Source organism: Loxodonta africana, chromosome 4 (genome assembly GCF_030014295.1).
Source record: "Loxodonta africana isolate mLoxAfr1 chromosome 4, mLoxAfr1.hap2, whole genome shotgun sequence".
NCBI lineage: Eukaryota > Metazoa > Chordata > Mammalia > Proboscidea > Elephantidae > Loxodonta > Loxodonta africana.
This window is the reverse complement of record NC_087345.1, coordinates 43,697,048-43,718,287: the sequence shown is the minus strand read 5'-3', so window position 1 is coordinate 43,718,287 and position 21,240 is coordinate 43,697,048. Positions and strand designations below refer to the sequence as shown.

The following is a 21,240-nucleotide window of genomic DNA, read 5'->3' as shown; positions in this document are numbered from 1 at the left end:
GGCCACCTTCTTCCAGCAAATTCACCCCCTTCCCCAGTCACAACAAGAGGTTCATGGCTTAGGCATGGCCAGTGCCCCATATTCCCCTGGACTTGTGTTTGGGCCAGGAGTGGGTATGTGACAAAGCTAGCCCATTCTGATGCATCCTCAGGATTTCTTGACTTGGGAGCTAGGAGAGAAGTGGTTTTGCTTCTAAGGACATGAAGGAAAACTGAGGCTAAGTCGAGGTCTGTCTATAATTGGAGAGAATGAAGCCAAGCAGAGATAAGTAGTAAGGAGAAGTAGATAGAAAGCCCTTTCAGAGCGGGGTTCTCAGTCCAGTTCTGCCACCCATCCTTCAGTTCTGTGGGGCAGTCCAATATTCTTCTTAGTGATATATGAGCTAAATCCCCTTTGTTTTGCTTAAACTCATTTAGTTGGATTTCTGTTTCTTACAACTGAAGAAATTCTGGCTCATATGGAAATCCTGGGGCTCCCAGAAGCATAACATGAGTCTCAACTCTGGGAGTTGGACTTAGAAGTGGGCAAACCCAAGGCATAAGAAGCCCAAAAGCTGTCCTTTGGGACAGCCATAAATGACACCACCTCAGAGACTTGCTACATGGGTAGTGAAATGAGCCTTACTATTTGAAGGGCTTTACCTGGCTCTCCTGGGCATTAGTCACTCCAGGGAGCATAGCTTCTCTCTCTTTCTCCCCTTCCATCTCCTCTCTCCCGTCCGTTTTCTATCCTCCCCTCCCCTCTCCTCTCCTTTCTCTTAACTAAGTGGAACAGAAGGAGCTAGTATTTATTGAACACCTACTGCATGCCATTATGGGAGGTATTCTCATAAACATCATCTCATTTTAATTCTCATAAATTCTCTGCATTGTAAGTAGTTGTTGTTTGGTGCTATTGAGTCTGAGTTAGTTCTGCCTCATAGCGACCCTAGGCGCAGGAGAACGAATCACTGCCCGGTCCTGCACCGTCCTCACAATTGTTGCGCGCTTGAGCCTGTTGTTGCAGCCACTGTGTCAGTCCATCTCATTAAGGTTGTCCCCTTTTTCACTGACCCTTTACTTTTTTTTTTTACTTTACCAAGCATGATGTCCTTCTCTATGGACTGATCCCTCCTGTTAACATGTCTAAAGTATGTGAGACATAGTCTCACCATCCTTGCTTCTAAGGAACATTCTGGTTGTACTTCTTCCAAGACAGATTTGTTCATTATTATAAGCAGTAAAAAACCTATTGTAGTTGAGTCGATTCTGACTCACAGCGACCCTATAGAACAGAGTAAACTAAACCATAGAGTTTCCAAAGAGCGCCTGGTGAATTTGAACTGCCGACCTCTTGGTTAGCAGCCATAGCACTTAACCACTACGGGGCCCCTAAATTTAAAGATGAAGAAACTGAAGTTTAGAAAGCTTAATTGGCTTCCTTAAAAAAAAAAAAAAAAAAAAAAACTTGAAATCCCAGAAGTTTGGTAGCGTAGAGTGGAGGGAGGGAGTTTTTATAAAGGGTGATAAATTGAAGTTCAGATTTTCACTGCAGGCACGTACAAAAAGAGAATCACATAGTAGCTCCAGTGCTTTGTCTATCCACCACGTGTCTAAGTCTGGGAGGCCTGGGTAGGGTGGTAGCCTGACCACAAGCCACCACACTTCCCTTTGATGTCTCCCATTATGCCTTAAAATGTTTATGCAGATTGTTTTCAGCTCCATGAGTTTGTGTTAATATAAAAACAATTTGCCCCAGATTTATTTTATGAAATCAATATTTTGGGAAGGTAATCATGTTTGTTCCCTGGCTACCAGTGCCTCTAGCACACTATTGCATACCCCTTGAAAAGCATGGATATTCTCAATAGAAGTCCCCTTTGAACCAGGGCTACTACAGGTAGAAGATATATCTTCACTTTACAGATGGAGGGGAAGAAATTATTAGTGCACATATGAATAATCACCTCTATATATATAATCAATAGAAAGCATGAAATCAACTGGGTTTTGCTGTCTAGTGAAGACCCCCATTATTTGTTATCTATGGATCACAACTGTGGAGGAATCCAAGTGAACAATCTGTTCCAAATAAGAGAGGAGTGATCTAGGTAGTAACAGTTCTCAGCATACAAGCCACTGATTCTACTAACAAGCAAAACAGGAATTTATTAAAAGGATTTCTGTCAGCTCTCACGATGGTTCAGAAGATGGAAATTGATAGAAATTAGTGCTGGTGGAGTTGGGACAGGCCTTGGAGTAATTTCATAGTGTTGTCAGGGCCCTGCCCCAGAAAGAATGATCTCCTGCTATTTCCCCATCTTTCTATCTCTGTCTGTTCAAGATTCTAATTCAATGGAGTGAACATTGTTCCACACGGGGTCAGGTGGCTTCCAGTGGTCAACAGAGGATTGAAGGCACCTAGATTTAAAAGCCCTACCAGATTGTCCAGCGGGAGATAGGTAATTCTGTAAAAGGAAATCAAGGTGGAATAGATGCTGTGACAAGAAATCAGCATATGGCCACAGTAAGTGCATATATTCTCCTATTGGAGCCTTGGTGGCACTGTGGTTAAGAGATTGGCTGCTAACCAAAAAGTCAGCAGTTTGAATCCTCCAGCTGTCCTTGGAAACCCTATGGGGCAGTTCTACTCTGTCCTATAAGGTCGCTATCAGTGGGAAATGACTCCATGGCAACAGGTTTTATTGTATTCTGATAGCTTGTGGATGTATCTCTCTCTCCAACAGGACCTTAAAGGAAGAACCGTGTCTTATTAATCTTCATACGCATGGCCTGCCATAAACTTTCATGGACATAATAAATATTCATTGTATGAAAGAATGAATCAATATCTCTTTCAATGAAACCTTTGCTCAGTCTGATTTATAAGCTTCCAGAATCACTATATGGTTCCCCAACCTCAGCCTTTGGTGATCTTTCTCCCTGACTCAGAAACACTTGACATTGAACTCAGCAGCACTCAGTCCACCCACATTCTGGATGCTGCTGAAGGGAAAGAGGGAGCCGATAAACCACTTGTCTGGTACAAAACTCTCTGCTTCCATTTATCCATTGCTTCTTCCACCGTTTTAGTCTTCAGGGACTGCTAACATGCTAACACTTCACCCTGGGGTGCTTAGTAGTTCTTGATAAGCTATTATCTACCGATCTTATGTGACCTAATAGAATGGAATGTGCTTTGGAACCAGACAGATGTGGGTTCCAATATAAGCCCACTAGTTACTAGCTTTGTGACCCTGGATACATTTTTTAACCTCTTCGGGCCTCAAGTTACACCTGTGTCCACTGAAGATACTACAGGTCTAAGTGAAGTAATATATGCAAAGACACTTGGCATAATGCTTGGCATATGACAGCTGTCCAGTGAACGTCAGCTCCATTTTGCTTTGACGGTTTATAAGGGAAATTTGCAGTGCTACAGTAGCTAACTTGAGCTGAAAAGAAGAAGAGAAGAAAGCAGAATAAACATCCAATTTGCTCAAACATGAATCAAAGCCAATTATTAACTTTCTACTGAACTATAAAACATATCGAACTTTGTTTTTTTAAATGTAACAAGTGGGTTTAAGGGAGAAACAAACTCACATGTTTTCTAAAATAACAGAATTAAATATTCCCCAAACTAGACCCCGCATAGAAATAACATTTAATGGAATGTGATTTTTTTCTCCAGTGGGGGTGTTTTGTTTTGTATTTGTTTTTCCACTCTAGGATACTGGATGGATTTGGACGAGACCCTAGGTGTATTATGGGATGTTAGTTTGTATCACCTGAGAGGTCACTTATATGGAAACCTTGGGCAGAGTAAATCAAGGAGCAGAGAGTCAAGAACCATCCCAATGAGCAAGCCCCCTGGCGGAGCAGGGGGAAGAATCCACCCAATAACTTTTTTCTGCTTCTGTAGTAACTGCACCCCCATTTTTTATTTGTCTCATCAGTAAAAGATGGTGTTAATTACATAATACCAAACCCATTGCCGTTGAGTCAGTTCCGACTTAACAATCACTATAGGACAGAGTAGAACTGCCCCATAGAGTTTCCATGGAGAGGCTGTTGGATTTGAACTTGCCGGCCCTTTTGGTTAGCAGCCATCTCTTAACCACTGTGCCACCAGGGCATAGTGGTTAAGAGCCCAGAGATACAGAGACCTCATACTACCAAGAAAGTAGCTCTGGGAGGAAAGGGTGTCCTTTGGACCCATGGTCCCTGCGCTGAGAAGCTCTTAGACAAGAAGATTGAGAACAAGGACCTTTCTCCAGAGCCAAGAGAAAAAGAAAGCCTTCTCTTGGAGCTGGTGCCCCGAACCACCAGGACATAGTGGTTAAGAGCTTGTCTGCTAACCAGAAGGTTGGCAGTTCGAATCCACCAGCTGCTGCTTGGAAACCTAGGGGGCAATTCTACTCTGTCCTGTAGGATTACCGTAATTGTCTCAACAGCTTCAGGTTAATTACACTATAACCAAAAACCAAACCTGTTGCCGTCTAGTCAATTCTGACTCATAGCAACCGTATAGGACAGACTACAACTGCCCCATAGGGTTTCCAAGGAGCACCTGGTGGATTCGAACTGCCGACCTTTTGTTTAGCAGACATAGTTCCTAAGCACTACGCCACCAAGGTTTCCAAATACATTATATAATGTAATAAAAAAATTTTAGAGAAGTCAGCTCTAGGAAAAGGAATTAAAGATACTCTGAATTAAAGATACACCACTGGCTATTATTTTATCTTTGTTTTACCTTCACATTAAAAAAAAAAAATCACAAATAGAAATTTCAAGTTACTACAGTGGAAATACATTTTCTATTTCTCTCAAGAGTGTGTTGTCCTGGGAAGGAGAAGTGAAATCAACACAACTCAAAAGAGAGGCACGATACTCACCTTTCCCTCCTCCAATATCACTTCTTTCCAAACTTCTAAGCTGCTCACACATCCCAGATTGTCGCCAAGGAGGAATGAGCATATCCCATTCTGATGTGGAAATACCTGACATGCTAATTCCTGGTTTAGAGGAGAGGGAAGATAAGAGGTAGAACGGAAAGATGGGGAGTTAAAAATAGTATGACCCACCTCCACGCCTCTCCTTTTAACATGGCGCCACATTTTCCCCCTTCGAAGGAAAGCCACAGTAGGCTGAGGAGGGAGAGCCTTAGATTTTCTTTGGGAAACCACTTTTCCCCTTAAAGAAGAAATGGCTGCCAATCACAGTGCCCCCATCCCGTGCCAAGGACTAAAGCTATGCCAATCACATGCTCTTAACCTGGAATTTCAGTGTCGGGAGAAGTGACAAAACCTGAGAATGGTCCCAGCGGCATTATCCCTAAACTGCACATTATACCTAAAACCTGGATTCCTGGAACTGCTCTTATCCTTTTATAGGTTCTTCAGCTTCTCTTTCTGTGAGCTATTCTTTCTGCTTTCAATAAATTCATTTGTTTGCTTAAGATATCCAAAGTCAGCTTCTGTTACCCTCATCACAGAATTCTGACTAAAATAGCTTCTCAGATGCTTTCAGCTTCCTCAAGGGGCAAGGGGCAGAACTAAGCCTTCCAGTGTGCAGTGCTAAATGTCAAAATGTGGGAGGTGGGAGGAGCCAGTCTGGAGCCTGAGGTCAATTCTGCTCAAGCCCTTTATCTCCCAAATGTTGGTGTTATGACATCCCTCACGGAGTGGTAGCTGTACAAGCCTGGGAAAGAAAAGGAGCCCGAGAACCAATTTTCTCAGGCTGTTTGGTTGAGACCACCCGATTCCTTCATTCTGCCAATGCAATTCTAATGAGCCACACAGTGTAGAAAAACGTCAGTGATGGTGGTCTAGGTGGGTAAGTTTAAATCAGTCTTGGAAGAGGCAGTGGCACTCAAAGTTGCACAGTAATTATATAACAGATTCTGGCCGAGAAGCAGCCACTGCAGTTGGGTCAATAGGCATTTAAAAAATCACCACGTGGAAACCCTTTCAAACCACAACCCTGCATTAGGAGCCTCCATTTCCCAGAAGATCCTCATTCCTTCCTTTAGGCAGCAATTTGAGAGTCAGCTGGAACCACTGTTTCTGCCCTACGGCAACCAAAAAAAGAGTCAGACTGTGTTTTACTTCACTATATGCAGCATCTCATTGTCATGGCACTCTGTATCCCCAAGATGTCACCCGCTTTGAAGTTATTTTCAGCTTTGGCTTGAAATGCATCTGAAAGTAGCAATAACCAGCCTTCTCCCCACAGAGTTTAGGGAGCAAGAAGGAGCAGGGGGAAAAGATGCCTAGGATGTGATGTTCCTGAAACATTTACCAGCGCTTTCCTCAACTTGCTGACATTTTTTCTTCTCTCTCTTGCTCTCTTTTTGGCTTGTTCTTGCTGCAGGTACCACTCCAGCACCCAATGGGGAGGCAACTTCTGTGTATTCTTTCATTCAACAAGCATATGTTGAGTACCTATTAAGTGTCAGGTAAAGTTATTCTTTACCCCCTCCCCTCCCCTCCTCTCCCCCACCCCACATAGCTGGCACTGGTGAACTAGTCAGGCAAGACCCTTGCCTTCAAGAAGCTTCCATTCCAGTTGGGGTGGGGGTGGGGAAACAGAAACAAATGATTTCAGATCCACAGGGCCCACAGGTGACCCTGGGGTTCTGATGGCCTTGTCTTCTGGGTAGAAATGGTTGTTCCTGAGGAGTAGTCATTAGTTATGCAAATACTCCAGGCAAGAAAAATCAAAGAAGGAAATGTTTGGTTTCAGAAAGTTCTAAAAAGCATAACCTTTTACAGATTCTTTGACATCCATTGATTTATTTCAGTGTCTTTCTGTTTCTTCTCATTTGGAACTTTTGAATGAGTACCTTGCGTTTGTGGCATGCTCTATCAAATTCAGAGCACCTGTATATACATGACTGAGCTCATCTGGGCCTTTAAAAAAAAAAAAACTGAGCAGGTATCATCCTGATCTTATACATGGGAAAACTGAGGCTAAAAGAGATCAATCAAATGACTTCCCAAGTACATTCAACTAGCTTAGATGTGACTAGAACCCACCCTTCCTCCCGTGGTCAACACAATGGACTTCAATCCTCCCCTCCCATCTACTTCATTGCCCATAGGACATGTCTCCCCAAAACTAAATAGTGGCCCCCCCAAAATTCATGTCCACCTGGAATCTGTCAATGTGACCTTATTTGGAAATGAGGTCTTTACAAGTGTAATAGATTTAGGATGAAGTTATACTGGATAAGGGTGATCGTAAACTCAATGGGCTCAAGCATAACAACAATTGTGAGGATGGCACGGGATCAGGCAGTGTTTCCTTCTGTTGTATGTAAGGTCGCTATGAGTTGAAACAGACTCGACGGCACCTAACAACAACAACAAATCCAACATGGACCCCACATGGTGCAGTGGTTAAGCACTCAGCTGCTAACTGAAAGGCTGACAATTCAAACCCACCATCTGCTCCTCAAGAGAAAGATGTGTCAGTCTGCTTCCATAAAGATTACAACCTTGGAAACCCTATGGGGCAGTTCTACTCAACAGCACACACTGACAACTCTAAGCCAGACTCATGCTAAGGCATTTCATGTAAATATCTCATTTAATCTTTACCCCAGTCTTTTAAGTAAGTGCTATTTTTGTTAGCATTGTACAGATGAGGAAACTGAAGCTGTTTTGCCCAACAACACATAGGTGGTTAGTGATAGGGCTGACATAGAAACCAGAGTTATCTGCAGAACCCACTTTTCTAATCACTATTCTAATTAGGGCACAGATTATTAGAGCTAGACCTTAGTCCAACTCCCTGTTTTAGATACAGGGGAGAAGAGGCCCTGGCAGATTAAGGGATCTGATCAATTTAGTGAGAACAGAATGGAAATATGTCTTCATCAACAAAATGAGACTTGATTTTATGTTGCCTCTCCCAAATGGAGAGAAGCTAGAATGAGTCTTTTGGTATTTGCCTGTAAATTTGTTGTTAGTTGCCATGAAGTCAATTTTTTGGTTCCAAGCAACCTCATGGAGCCCTGGTGGTGCAGTGGTTAACAGCCTGGGTGCTAACCAAAATGTCACTTCTTGGAAACCCTGTGAGGCAGTTATACTCTGTCCTATAGGTTGCTATGAGTCGAAGTAGAACTGTCCAGTAGGGTTTTCTAGGCTGTAATCTTTACAGGAGCAGATGGCCAGGTCTTCCTCCCTCAAAGCTGTTGGGTGGATTTGAACCACCAGCCTTTTGGTTAGCAACTGAGAACTTAACATTACTGAGTCACATCTTTTGAGAGTTTGAGAATTTCCATGCCATATGAAGTGGAATCTTGACAAACTTGGACTCCAAAACCCAATTATGAGGCCATGGGCTCAATCATAAGAAACATTTCTGAACTATTTAAACTAGCCATATTTCAGTAGAAGCCCTGGTGGCACAGTGGCTAAGAGCTCAGCTGCCAACCAAAAGGTCAGCAGTTCGAATCTACCAGCCACTCCTTGGAAACTCAATATGCGGGCAGCTCTAGTCTGTCGTATAAACGTCGCTATGAGTCAGAATCGACTCAACAGATTTGGTTTTAGTTTTATATTCCAGTAAGACTCTCCACTTCCGAGTGGAACTGTTCTGATAAGAGCAAACTGGGAGAATGATTATCTGTTTCATAAGAGTATATTTATCTCAAGCTTTCAAGGGAGTCATCTTTGAAAAACTCATAAACAGAAGTTAACTTCTGTAATAAGCTGGTGGTGATAGTGCAGGTTTTATTACTTTTGTTGCATTTTTTAAGAGCTCAATAAACCACATGAATGCTAACAATCCATTAACTCTAAATAAAACAGACTTTTAGCTCCTAGAAAATTCATTTTACCTCTCAAATCGGAAACTGTAAACACAAAAGCGCTTTGTCTCTATTAAAAGCCTTGGCATTAATTGTTTCCACAAGATTAGCCCCATTGATCTGAAGCAGTTGTGCCTCTAGAAAACAGAAGACGCTATTGGTTTTTACCATTTGTCCAGGAAGCTACGCTCAGACTAATGTTATTTATCCAGCTGGGCACACTGACTAGAACAAGGAAGATCAAAGTCTTTGGGGATTGTGTAGCATCTGAGCTTGGCTCTGATCAATCAATCAAGCCCAAAGCATGTGGACCTGATTATAAAACATCATCTTATGCATTCTTCAAGGACACTGATAAAGAGGAAGGCAGTGTTGTATTAGGATTTCCAGGGCTCTTTGAGGACATTCTGGAGTTCTGCTTAGTTTTCTGGATAGTGAGCACACAGAAGGCATGAGAAGAAAACCCTAACAGGCAATTTAGAGCAACGAGACCCTTGGGGTTGTTAAAAGAACCAATAAAGAGGCTGTGGGGAGGAGGCCTGTGGAACTGTGTGTGCCGCCTCCAGATGGGCCTGCTTCAGCCCTCTCCAGGGAGGAAGGCTGAGCCACTTCATCCCCATTCCTGGCCCCTCCTCTTGTGCTCACCCTAATGGCAGGAAGGAGGTGGAGAACACACAGAAAAAGCATTCACGAGGGAAAACAGCCCTTTCAGGCCCAGGGTTTAACCTTGGGTGTTCAGTGAAAGCACCAGGGCTAGGGACAGGCAAGCCAAAACAGAAAGAGGAAAAATACAAGACAGTTTGGCAAGAAAAGAAAAATGCAAGAAGCCAAAAAAATAAAAACAAAAACCACAGGCTGCATTCACCTAAGACACAAAAAAACTGAAGGCAGCAATTTGAGCTAGAGTGCTGCACAAGTGGCAGGCAGTGCAGGGAGCTACACAGGTGGGAGGACCCATTCAAACCAAGCACCTGCTTCTGAGCCTGGCAAAGGCTGCCTGTCTGAATGACGTCTCACCACGCACAGCTGCTTGGAAAGGAGCTTGCACAAAGGTAGGAGGGAAGGGATTGCGGAGGGCCTGCTGGCATGCCTCTTCCCATTCTGACTTTGAATGCTTCAGAGAACTTTAGAGGCTGACAGCTAAATTTAATCAGGGTTAAATCATGGGAATGAAAATGATGTTCTTACATAAGGCAAATGAAAAGTGATTCTGCCAGCTTCAGGAAGAGCGCTTTCCTACAAGGTAATGGTACAAGCTCTTAGAAGCAGCCCAGCAATTTGGAAGTGAGTGTTATGAACACGGGAAAGGCAGGAAATGTGAAAGTCTGGTTTATTGCCAATATTGTCTTCCAGGGACTTCAGGCCTGTAGGTAAACTAGGCCGGGTTATATCTGCAGCTGGTACTGTGCAATGATTGAATGCTCACTCTCAGTTCAATAAAATTTCTCATACATGGCATCCTAACCGCACTCTATATTTAAGACAGCTGTTTTCTCTAAGGAATGCCAAATGTTTTCAGCAAAGGAACGTGCATAAGTCTTCCAACCAGCGCTTCAAACGGATTCGTTCCAGTTCGAAGTTTACAGTTTCACCTCAGTTATACAGAATCAGAATCCACAGTTTAACAAGATGCCCAGGTGATTCTTATGTGTAATAAATTTTGAGAACCACTGCTCTGCTAATGGTTCTCAGAAGTAGTCCCTAACCAGCAACATTAGCATCGCCTGGGAACTTGTTAGAGATGCAAATTCTCAGCAGGGGTTCGAACCAGAACAAACCGGTTGGAAGCCCTGCTTCCTACCAGGGACTGGGAATGAATGAAAAATTAGTTTGTTTCAAGATAACTTGGCAATCTGATTTTGTGCCCGTTTAATCATTTTAGAAGACGTACGGGTTCAGTTCTGGTTCAGGCTAGTTTTCTTTAGTTTTACAGGATTTATTTTCTTTAGAAATAGATGTTAAATCAAGAGAGATATGTCATGTTGATAGCATGTACCTGTGAAATGATGCGATGAAAATGGTAGTTTATCTTTGTGGTCTGCCCTAAAACCCATAGCCCCTGTCTGACCATGAGACAAACATCAGACAAACCTAAATTGAAAAACAATATAAAATACCAGTTGCTGTCAAATAGATTCCAAGACATGGTGACCCCTTGTTTCGGAGAAGAGCTCCATAGAGTTTTCATGGCTGTGATCTTTCAGAAGCAGATCGCTAGGCACCTCTGGGTGGGTCCAAACCGCCAACCTTTGGGTTCGTGGCCCAGCGCTTATCTGTTTACGCCACCCAAGGACCTTAACCAGTTGCCATCAAGTAGATTCTGACTCATGGGTACTCCTCAAAATTGTCAAGGTCATCAGAAGGAAGGAAAGTCTGTGAAACTGTCATGGGCTAGAGGAGCCTGAGACATGGCAACTAGATGTAATGTGGTATCCTGGTTGAGATCCTGGAACAGAAAAAAGGGCATTAGGTAAAAACGAAGGCAATCTGAATTAAGTATGGACTTTAGTCGATAATAATGTATCAGTTTTGGTTCATTGGTTGTGGCAAATGTACCATACTAATGTAAGAGGTTAGCAAGAGGGGAAACTGAGTGTGGAGTATATGGGAACTCTCTCTACCATCTTTTTAACTCCTCTGTAAATCTAAAACTATTCTAAAATTGCCTATTAAAAAATCTTTAAAGTTAATTTGGCTCATAGTTCTGCAAAACCAGCAACTTAAATCCACTACAGGCTTTAATTCATGGGTGGTTTAAATTCTTGCTTCCAATAATCTCATTATTACTGATTTTTTTTTTTTTTACCAAGAAAAAAATTGAAACCTAAAGATAGGCTGAACATGAGGTGAGGTACAATGTGATATAGAAGAAATTTCTATTCTAGAACTCATCCAGTGGGCTCCCCACTCAAGCACCTGGCCTATGGGCCTCACCCAACAACCTTTTGCCAAGATGCTAGGTAATAAAAGAATTTCAGGTGTTATCTTTTTAAAGGTTGATTCATTTCAAATAACCAAAATAATGGACTCAAACATACCAACGATCATGAAGGTGGCAAAGGACCAGGCAGCGTTTCATTCTGTTATACATAAGGTCACCATGAGTTGGAGCTGACTGATATCAACTAACAACAACATGCATTTCAATAGGATACTTGGCGGGGGGGCGGGGGGGTGGGGGGGTGGGTGTCAGGTCCTAAGAAATGACTTTGTAATGGTGGAGTTTCTGATAAAGAGACATTTAGGGATAGAGAATGTTTCCATTGATCCTCAAGCCCCTTCTACTGCCTGATCCAGCTCCTACTCAAACGACACAGGGGCAGCCAGTCAGTATTTGGGCAGTGGCCAATAAATCATGATTTTCTGGAGTAAATTAGGAATAATAACGTGACTTCTCATCTCAGGTATATGAGGTATTGGTGAGGGAGGGAGTCCTGGAGCCTACGAGAACTGGAGGCTGGGACTAGCCTCAAAGAGATGACCTGTACCTTGCTTTTTGGCCTTTAATAACCTGAGTCATTGCTGCCAGCTATCTAACGAAGCCCGGCAACTGATGTAGTTAGAAGACAACGGGCTTTGGACTCATAAAATCCTGAGTTCAAATCCCCACTTGCAAGTTTGCTACCTCCCGGCTGTTTGACCCAGGTCAGCCTACTTAATCTCCCTGAGTTTCAGATTTTTCACTTGGAACAACAAGGCAGACCATAATCCTGCTTTGCAGGATTGCTTCGAAGATGAACTGCAGTGAGTGTGAGAGCCCCTTGGCCAATATCTAGAATATAGTAGGTCCTCAACAAATGTTCCTTCCCCTTCCCTTTCCTTCCCTTGTCACAGAAAATTATAAAAGTCCCCAGGACAGTGGGGACAGACACAGCCTGCACAGCTCAACCCCTTTCACAAACAGTTCTCTCCATTCTCATGAGATTAGCATTTCTAATAGGATCGGAAATTCTAAATCACTGATTTTTTAATCCCAAGGTTTGTAGATAATCTCTTCTAATTTGTGCAGAACCAAGGACTTTAATGCTCTTTTAGGGCATACATTTATTTATTATTATATTGTCGTTATTCAGTGGCGAGGTCCAATTTTATCCCACCAGAAGTTGTCTGAGCAGCTCCTTTGCTGGACAATTAATGTTAATTGACCCCAGGAGCTTTGCAAAGTAGACAGGAAAAGAAGATTGTTTAAAACAAGACAGGAGCCGTCTGTTAACAAGCCATCTTGCTGTGAAAGATGCCAGGCTATCCCAGTAGAATTGTGGGAACAAATAACCAAGAAGCAAGGCGCCTAAGAAGGTTGAGAGCAGTGGCAAGGGGGGAAGAAAAAAAAAATGCAAGCGGTCAGGGTAAACAGGAAGAGAGCCCTCATCATGGAGACATCTAGTCGGGAGGTGAAAAGGCTGGGGAAAGTTCTGATCTGAAAGCCTGATAGGAGACGCAGAAGGGCCAGATTTCCCAACATAGCCAAACCAAAACCAAAGCCATTGCCGTCAAGTTGATTGCGACTCATAGCAACCCTACAGGACAGAGTACAACTGCCCCATAGAGTTACCAAGGAGCACCTGGCAGACTTGAACTGCCTATCTTTAGGTTAGCAGCCGTAGCACTTAAGCACTACGCCACCAGGGTTTCCTCCCAACATGCAGGCCATTTATATTTCTAAATGGCAACTACCTTTACTGTATGTTCGTGTTATACTAAGTGTATCAAGACCTGTTCTGACAGTGTGGCCACTTGGACTGTATAATCCACATCTAACTGATACATTAAACCTTCTGCTTCTCTGAGGTCCCTGGGTGGCACGAAAAGTTTGCACTCAGCTACTAACCTAATTAGATTAAAGTTAATTGAGCAAACTTTCATTACTGTTATTATAATTTCACGGTTGGCACTGTAACATGGCACTGGCACCTGTCAAATAATCCATCATTTAGACCAAATATGATTTTGGGGAATTACATGGAAATGTTTCTGATTCTACCCAAAGATCCTGAGAAGTCTTCTGAACCATTTAAAAAAAAAAAAAAAAAAAGGAGATGTGGATTTTAATAGTTTCAGTGGCAAGTGTCTTCTGCTGTATTAGATTAGAAAACTTTTTAATTAAATAGTTACAGATGTTTATGGTGGGAAATTTTGAAAGTGCAGACCAGCTAAATAAATAAATTCCATCCATTATTTCATTACCCAAGGACAACTCTATTAACATTGCTGGTTTCTTTTTCTTTTAAAATTATGTTTACATTTTCAATATGGAGGTATAATAGGGGACATGGAGGGGAAAAGGCCACATGAAGATGGAGGCAGAGATCGGAGTAATAAGCCCCCCTCAAAAATCCAGCCCATTGCCATCGAGTCAATTCCAACTCATAGCAACCCTATAGGACAGAGTAGAACTTCCCCATAGGGTTTCCATGGACTGGCTGGTGGCTTCAAACTGCTGAACTTTTGGTTAGCAGCCAAGCTCTTAACCACTGCGCCACCAGGGCTAATGTATAATAGAAAATGTAAAAAATAGGGAAAGAAGCAAAAAGCATCCATAATTATAACACCTTAACTGCTATCAGAATTTTAGTATACTTTTTCCTTTCCTGTGACTGTTATCCATTATGGTCGAGTCAATTCCGACTTATAGCAACCCAACAGGATAGAGTGGAACTGTCCCACAGCTGCTGGTGTATTCAAACTGCCAGCCTTTTGGTTAGCAGCGGTAGCTCTTAATCATTACACCACCAGGGTTTCCAGGGTTGACTAGTCTCCCTATAATATGGTGCAGCCAAACTGTACATCAATTTAATGTCATGATATTTTCACTTGACATTGTCACAAGTATTTTCAGTTTTATATGATTTCTCTTTTTTTTTAAAAAAAAAAAAAAACTTTATTTCTAATATTACAGAGTGGTTATATACCACTGCTTCTATTTATCTCTTCCTCTGTAACTGGGGTTTAGGTAATACTACAAAAAAAATTTTTTTTTTCTAAATCCTGTCCATGGTGTGATTTTGTTGTCTCAAATTGTTTCCATTCATATAACAGACATATACTGAGTATCTAATATGTGCGTAATATGTGCGTGGCACTGGGATACCAAAATGAAAAAGATATAGGCCCTGTACTTAGGACCTTGAGAGACAGATGCTTATACGACTTACTGTAATTCACCTTGGGAAATGCTGTAATAGAAGTAGTGTGCCAAGATCATGTGCGCAGTACCTGGCACATAGTAAGTAGTCAATAATAAAATGATGTTGATTGCCACCATCGCATTTCTGATAGAAGAATTTGAATGCTGGTTTTCACAATTCACATCTACAGAAAAATATATAAAATCAAAAGAGCAGCAAAAAGTGCTCTGTGAATTGTAAAAATCAATGATAGACCGTATAAGCCCAGGCTGTGCCAGCAAATAGCAAAGGTTATCAAGTTCCATCTGATTCCTAACACAAAGTTCCTCATAGAACAGATATCCCTTCCACAACGATGTTCTAATGGCATGATGTCATCCTGGCTTAAATACTGTCAAAAGGCATGACTCTGCTCTTCTAAACGTGACGTGGCTCAAACAGAGCAACTTTCAGATAAGAGTCAGGTCAATTTTGTTATACATCTATTTCTCAAAAAACAAAACAAAATAAAAAAGACACATAAAATTGGGAGACCAAAGTAGATGTGAACTCTAAAATTTTCCATAGGTAGGGTTTTTGTGTGTGTGTGTGTGTGTATGTGTCATGTAATTCCTAATTCCCACCACTGCCTTTAGCAGCCAGGTCCACAGGCCTTAACAATGGTTAATGTTTAAAAAGGTACAGCGTGTTCTGGTTAACAGCTCTGCTCATTTCCTTTTTCTAATGGAGCTGCTGTCAGTGCAGGACTACAGTAAGGGCTTTTCATTACCTGAGAATACATGAGAAATGATGCTCAAATCATTTGTGAAAATGTGAGATGATAGTCACTTGAAGATAAGGAAGTGGCAACCTTCAGGAAAAACTTGAGTTGCCTTGTACCTCTGTGGGAGTAGGTTTACTGTAGGATGTGGAAATAACCCACAGCTACCACCGAAAGATGGGTAAGGATTTCAGACAGGAAATGAAGGAAATGCTACATTAAACTGAAAGCACAGTGGGATTTCAATAAGCCCAACATGGATTTTCCAGTAAGAATTCGATCAGGGCACTGCTGGAACTGGCTAGCCCTCTCTTATACAGCAATGGAAAGAATTACATGGTCTGTTCATCAAATTCAGAATACAAAGTGCTTTCAAGTCCTCCAACTATTCTCTTTCGTCTTTTATTAATCCCATTTCTTGTTAATGCCTGTAGGGATGTTCCATGACAGCCAGCGCGATGCAGCTGCTGACATTTCCCATAAATGGTATGCCCGATCTAATGCCCAACAGTCCAATTACTTCTTCCTTCAAACTTAACACCCAACTCATTTAAGAAGCTTTGTCTGATTACCCAGTCATTCCTTGTCATTGCAAACCCTCCGTAGTTACTTGATTAATTTGCGCACTAACTGTTACTGGGTCTTTACTTGGGCTAGGCAGTGGGTTTCGTGCTGGAGATTCACCGATAAGTAAATCCCAGTCTCTGCCCTCGTGGAGTTCACAGTCCACATGCAAAAAAAAAAAAGTTATAATAAAATGTGATAAGGGCAGTGATTGAGATATGCCTTCGGAAGTACAAAGACATTCATTCTCTGAGGTGTCATAGGACTTCCTGGAAAAGCTGATGGCAGAGTTGAGTCTTCTGGGATGAGTGGAAGTTAAGCAAGTAAAGTGGGGTGGGGCACAGATGGTATGTGCTTTAGGTGACGTTGGCCAGGAACAGATATGGTGTGCCCTGAATGCCATGTTATGTTTGGATATGTTAGTGGTTTTTCACTTGCTAACGAGAAGTCCTCTGAATTTGCATTCTTTTCCTGCAATTGAATTATGAGCTTTCCCAGAGACCATATTTCGAACTTATGTTGCTTTCTTCCCAGTAGGTATGTTATAGTGCCCAGTCTTTTCTCATGGAACATCCGTATAGGGGATTAATGAGAAATGACATTAAGGAAAAAGGAAAGAGGATAGTTGGAGGACTTGAAAGCATTTTGTATTCTGGATTTGATGAACAGACGATGTAATTCTTTCCATTGCCGTATAAAAGAGGGCTAGCCAATTCTATTGTGTTGTACCATTCAGGGAAATACTGGTGTAGAAGCTTCAGCTGACTCACTGACCACCTCCTGACCACTCTGTCCACCAGCACCAACAAGACAGAATGATGCACTGTTCTCTCAGCTATCAGAATAGACCCAGGAAGATATGCAGGTATTGGAGTTAAAACAGGCACATACTAATGGCCTAATCAGGGAGCCATCCAAACCTCTTATCTAGAAACTCCACAAGTCCTGATCAAATACCATCTTTCGGCTAGTTTGTATTCTTAACCTTCGCTATGAAGATGATTTAAATTTTACATTCAAAAAACTCTTCACCAGTATTTCTAGCAAGATGTCATTGTATAATAAAAAATGGCACTACGAAAAGTATAGAATAGAAGTTTCAACCATTCTATAGAAATGGAAAGTAACTATTTTTTAAATTAAGATCTTAAAAGCCCCCCTTTTACTAATGTGACTGCTGCCTCAAAAGCCGTAAATGCTGGGTGATTCACTGTGCTCCTTTGACTCATCTGACCTTATTTGCTGTTCTTAGCTGCTGTCGAGTCTGCCCTCCATTCACTGGAGCCCTGTGCACAACAGAACAAAATGCTGCCCAGTCCTATGCCGTCTCCACGATCAGTTGTGGATGGAACTGTTGTAATACACAGTATTTGTGCTGGCTGATTTTCAGAAGTAAATTGCCAGGCCTTTCCTCCTAGTCTGTCTTAGTCTGGAAGCTCTGCTGAGACCTGTTCAGGATCATAGCAACACACAAGCCTCCACTGACAGACAGGTGGTGGCTGCACTTGAGGTACATTGGCTGGGAATCGAACCTGGGTCTCCCCCATGGGGGGAGGTAAGAATTCTACCGCTGAACCACTAGTGCCCCCTGACTTTATTTAGAGGTAAAAATACTTAGTGGGCACAAACAATGTCTTATGAGCCTTTTAGAGACTAGTGGAGTCCTTCAGATTAAAGTCGAGGCACAGGGATCTGTGCATTTTTTCTGGCCACCAATGTGGCCCCTAGGTAAATAGACCTCCAGATCCAAGGCTGCCTAGTTGCCTTCTTCCATGGATGGTTAAATCCCACTGCTTTCTCCCACTGCCTGGGGTTAGGAGATGGGGGAGGAAGGAGGGAAGGAACAACAACAAGGCAAACTCAGAACAAAAGATAGGAAAAGCACCAAACAAGTTTTACAGGTTTGGCTGTTCCAAAGCTGTCATTTCAAGGTTATGGCTTTAAAATAACTGATGGAGGCAGCTTTCCACCCGAGCCCTTCTTAATGGAAACTTCCAGGCTCTAACCTGCTCTGTAAAGAAGAAAGGAAAATCCTATAGCAATGGAGCCAGATGGGGGATTTTGGTCATTGAGCACAGGGCTTTTTGAACTGCCAAATAATAATGGGAATGTCTGTTTCCAGTGACCCACTGGTTGTTCTTAGCCACCATGGAATCGGCCTCTGACTCATGGTAACCCTATTCACGAGTCCTGTGCCATCCCCATGATTAGTTGAGAATTAGACTGTTGTGATCCATAGGGTTTCCACTGGCTGATTTTCACAAGTAGATCACCAGTCCTTTCTTCTTAGTCTGGAAGCTTCCCTGAAACCTGTTCAGTATAATAGCAGCATGCAAGTCTCTACGGACAGTAGGATGGAGACCGGACATAAGGCACATTGGCCAGGAACCAAACCTGGGTCTCCTGCATGAAAGGTAAAAATTCTGCCAGTGAACCACCACTGCCCCCACTTATTTCTATACCTGTAATGAATTGCTTCACTCTTGTCTGATTTTCCTTGTCTCAACCACATAAAAGGGACACTGGGAAAGCATAAAATGGTTTTTTATGCATTAATGGCCTTTCCCTGCATTTAAAGACAACAAGCCAACAGGCTAGGAATTAGAAGAGGTAAAGTATCTCTTAATATGTACTGAGCATTACTGGAGAAATTGCCTGCTACCTGGCATTTTAAGTATGTTGTTGAGTGCCTTCGAGTTGATTCCAATTCATAGCAACCTTATATGACAGAGTAGAACTGCCCTATAGCGTTTCCTAGCCTGTAGTCTTCATGAAAGCAGATGACCAGGTCTTTTCTCCCACAGAGCTGCTGGGTGGGTTCGAACTGCCAACCTTTTGGTTAGCAGCCAAGCACTTAACCATTATGCCACCAGGGCTCCTCTTTAAATATAGTCCCAGCAAAATCTAAGTTCAAAGCAATTATCTAGCCAAGAGTGCATTTTACAGATAGCTCTATAGCATTACCAAATACAGCTCTCCAATCTGTTGCAAAATACCAGTAACCTTACTGCTACCTTATTGATACAATCAACCACTAGGTGGGGAACGTTTGGGGAGACTTGGACTTTTGTCAATAGAAAACTTCTACAAATAGACAGAGAAGGAGAGCCGAGATTACTTAGTCTTTCATTTCACAGAAAGCTGAAGCCAGAGGAGTTATGATGTGCCCAAAATCACAAGGCTAGTTAAAAATTGAGCCAGGTGGAAGAACCTACGTCTAATGGTTTCTAGTCCATTTCGTTTATTCATTCATTTTAAGAAATATTTATTAAATGCCTAGTATATACTTAGTGTGTTGGGGATATGAAGACTAGCCTGACACAGCCTTACCCTTAGGAAGCTTACAGTCTAAGAGGGGATAAGAGATACAGAGAAACAGTCAGTTATAAGACAATGTAGATGATAGCCAGGGCTAGGGTGAGGTGACTGAGGCATTTATATCGGCTCAGAATTTAAGGGGGAACCAAAAGACTCAGTAATCAAAAATGAGAATATTATCAAGATAAAGACCAAAGACCAAACCGAACCCATTGTCGTCGAGTCGATTTCAACTCATAATGACCACATAGGACAGAGAAGAACTGCCCCATAGAGCTTCCAAGGAGCAGCTGGTGGATTTGAACTGCCAGCCTTTTGGTTAGCAGCTGTGGCTCTTAACCACTGTGCAACCAGGGCTCCCAAGATGAAGAGTATCAGCATTACTGGGTTTTCCTTTTGCTTGAAGCTCCAGTGTGACTCAGCAAGGCACTATTACTGATCCTGTTTTTATTTAACATTTTAGTATTTTGTTCAAGGATGTTTTGCATTAATATTTTTGTATTTATTTTGAATGTTTAAAATATTGCATTGAAATATGCATCCTCTTGATTACTGACTTACACCCAGAGGCAAGTGCTTCACTTCAGTCTAGAGGGGAAGCTACCTGAACAGGGCAGGGATGGGAGAAAAGGAGAATCCTTTGTATGTGTCCAGTAGGGGGGCAATGTTTTTAGATTCTGCTTCTGAGTGGCCTGCAGGTTCGGAACAGTCCCTCAGGGGAGCAGTAGGCACCTTGGCCAGAGCAGCTCTGCCTTGATTTGTTTTGTTAACAATTTCTGTAAGGGTTGGTAGTATTCTTTGTTTGGAAGAAAAAGATTCTTAGGTTTAGAAACAGTTTGAAAATGAGAAAAGATTCTATTCAAATACATACGATCTCTCACATCGTAGGTGAAGCACGCAAAGCATAAGGGTTCAAAGAGGGTCATGAACATACACCAGGAGTACTAGACGCTGGCCATTCCACCAAGGATGTTACGGGTTTCAGAGCTCAGCTGTTTGCCTTCCTTCCAAACTTCCCCTGTACAATCCTGGTAGTAAACTCATTCAGCAGGAATGTCTGGTGATTTTACTTCACCATATGGCCTGCAGGGCCCTGGTGCCACATTGGTTACGTGTTTGGCTGGTAACCAAAAGGTCAGCAGTTCAAATCTACCAATCATTCCTTGGAAACCCTACGGGGAAGCTCTACTCTGTCCGATAGGCAATGGGTTAGGGTTAAGTTAGGTTACATGGCTTGCATCCCTTTCTTTGTCTGCTGGAACCAAAAACAAACAAAACCATTGCCATTACATTGATTCCAACTAATAGTGACCCCATGTGTTACTGCTTCAGAGGGATTTCTTAGTTGAAGGAGGCCTGGTGGTACAATGTTTAAGTTCTTGGCAGCAATCTCAAACTTCAGCAGTTGGAACCCACCAGCTGCTCTGTGGGAGAAAAGACCTGGTTATCTGCTCCCATAAAGATTACAGCCTAGGAAACCCAATGGGACAGTTCTCTTCTGTCCTATGGGGTTACTATGAGTTGGAAAAGACTCGACAGCACACAACAATAAAAACAATCTTTACAGAAGGATATCACCAGGCCTTTTTTCCATTGCGTTGCTGGGTTAGTTTGAACACCAACCTTTAGGTTAGTAGTGGATTACAAACCAATTGCACCTCCCAGGGACCACAA

General features: G+C 42.3%; 1 protein-coding gene across 2 annotated transcripts in view; it reads right to left on the bottom strand.

Annotated features, from left to right (window-relative positions):
* Positions 1–1,459: 1,459 nt before the first annotated feature.
* Positions 1,460–21,240, bottom strand: part of POC1B (POC1 centriolar protein B) — a 167,495-nt gene continuing 147,714 nt past the window's right edge. Inside the window, exons 11-12 of one of the 2 annotated variants that reach the window (XM_023559445.2) lie at positions 4,880–4,999; positions 1,460–3,433 (exon numbers count right to left, since the gene is read on the bottom strand). In XM_023559445.2, the coding sequence (XP_023415213.1) occupies positions 3,302–3,433; positions 4,880–4,999 (252 nt within the window). In that variant the 3' untranslated portion in view covers positions 1,460–3,301. Of the gene's footprint in view, positions 3,434–4,879; positions 5,000–8,433; positions 11,246–21,240 lie in introns of those variants that run through there. The other variant, XM_064283754.1, reaches the window with a different exon arrangement.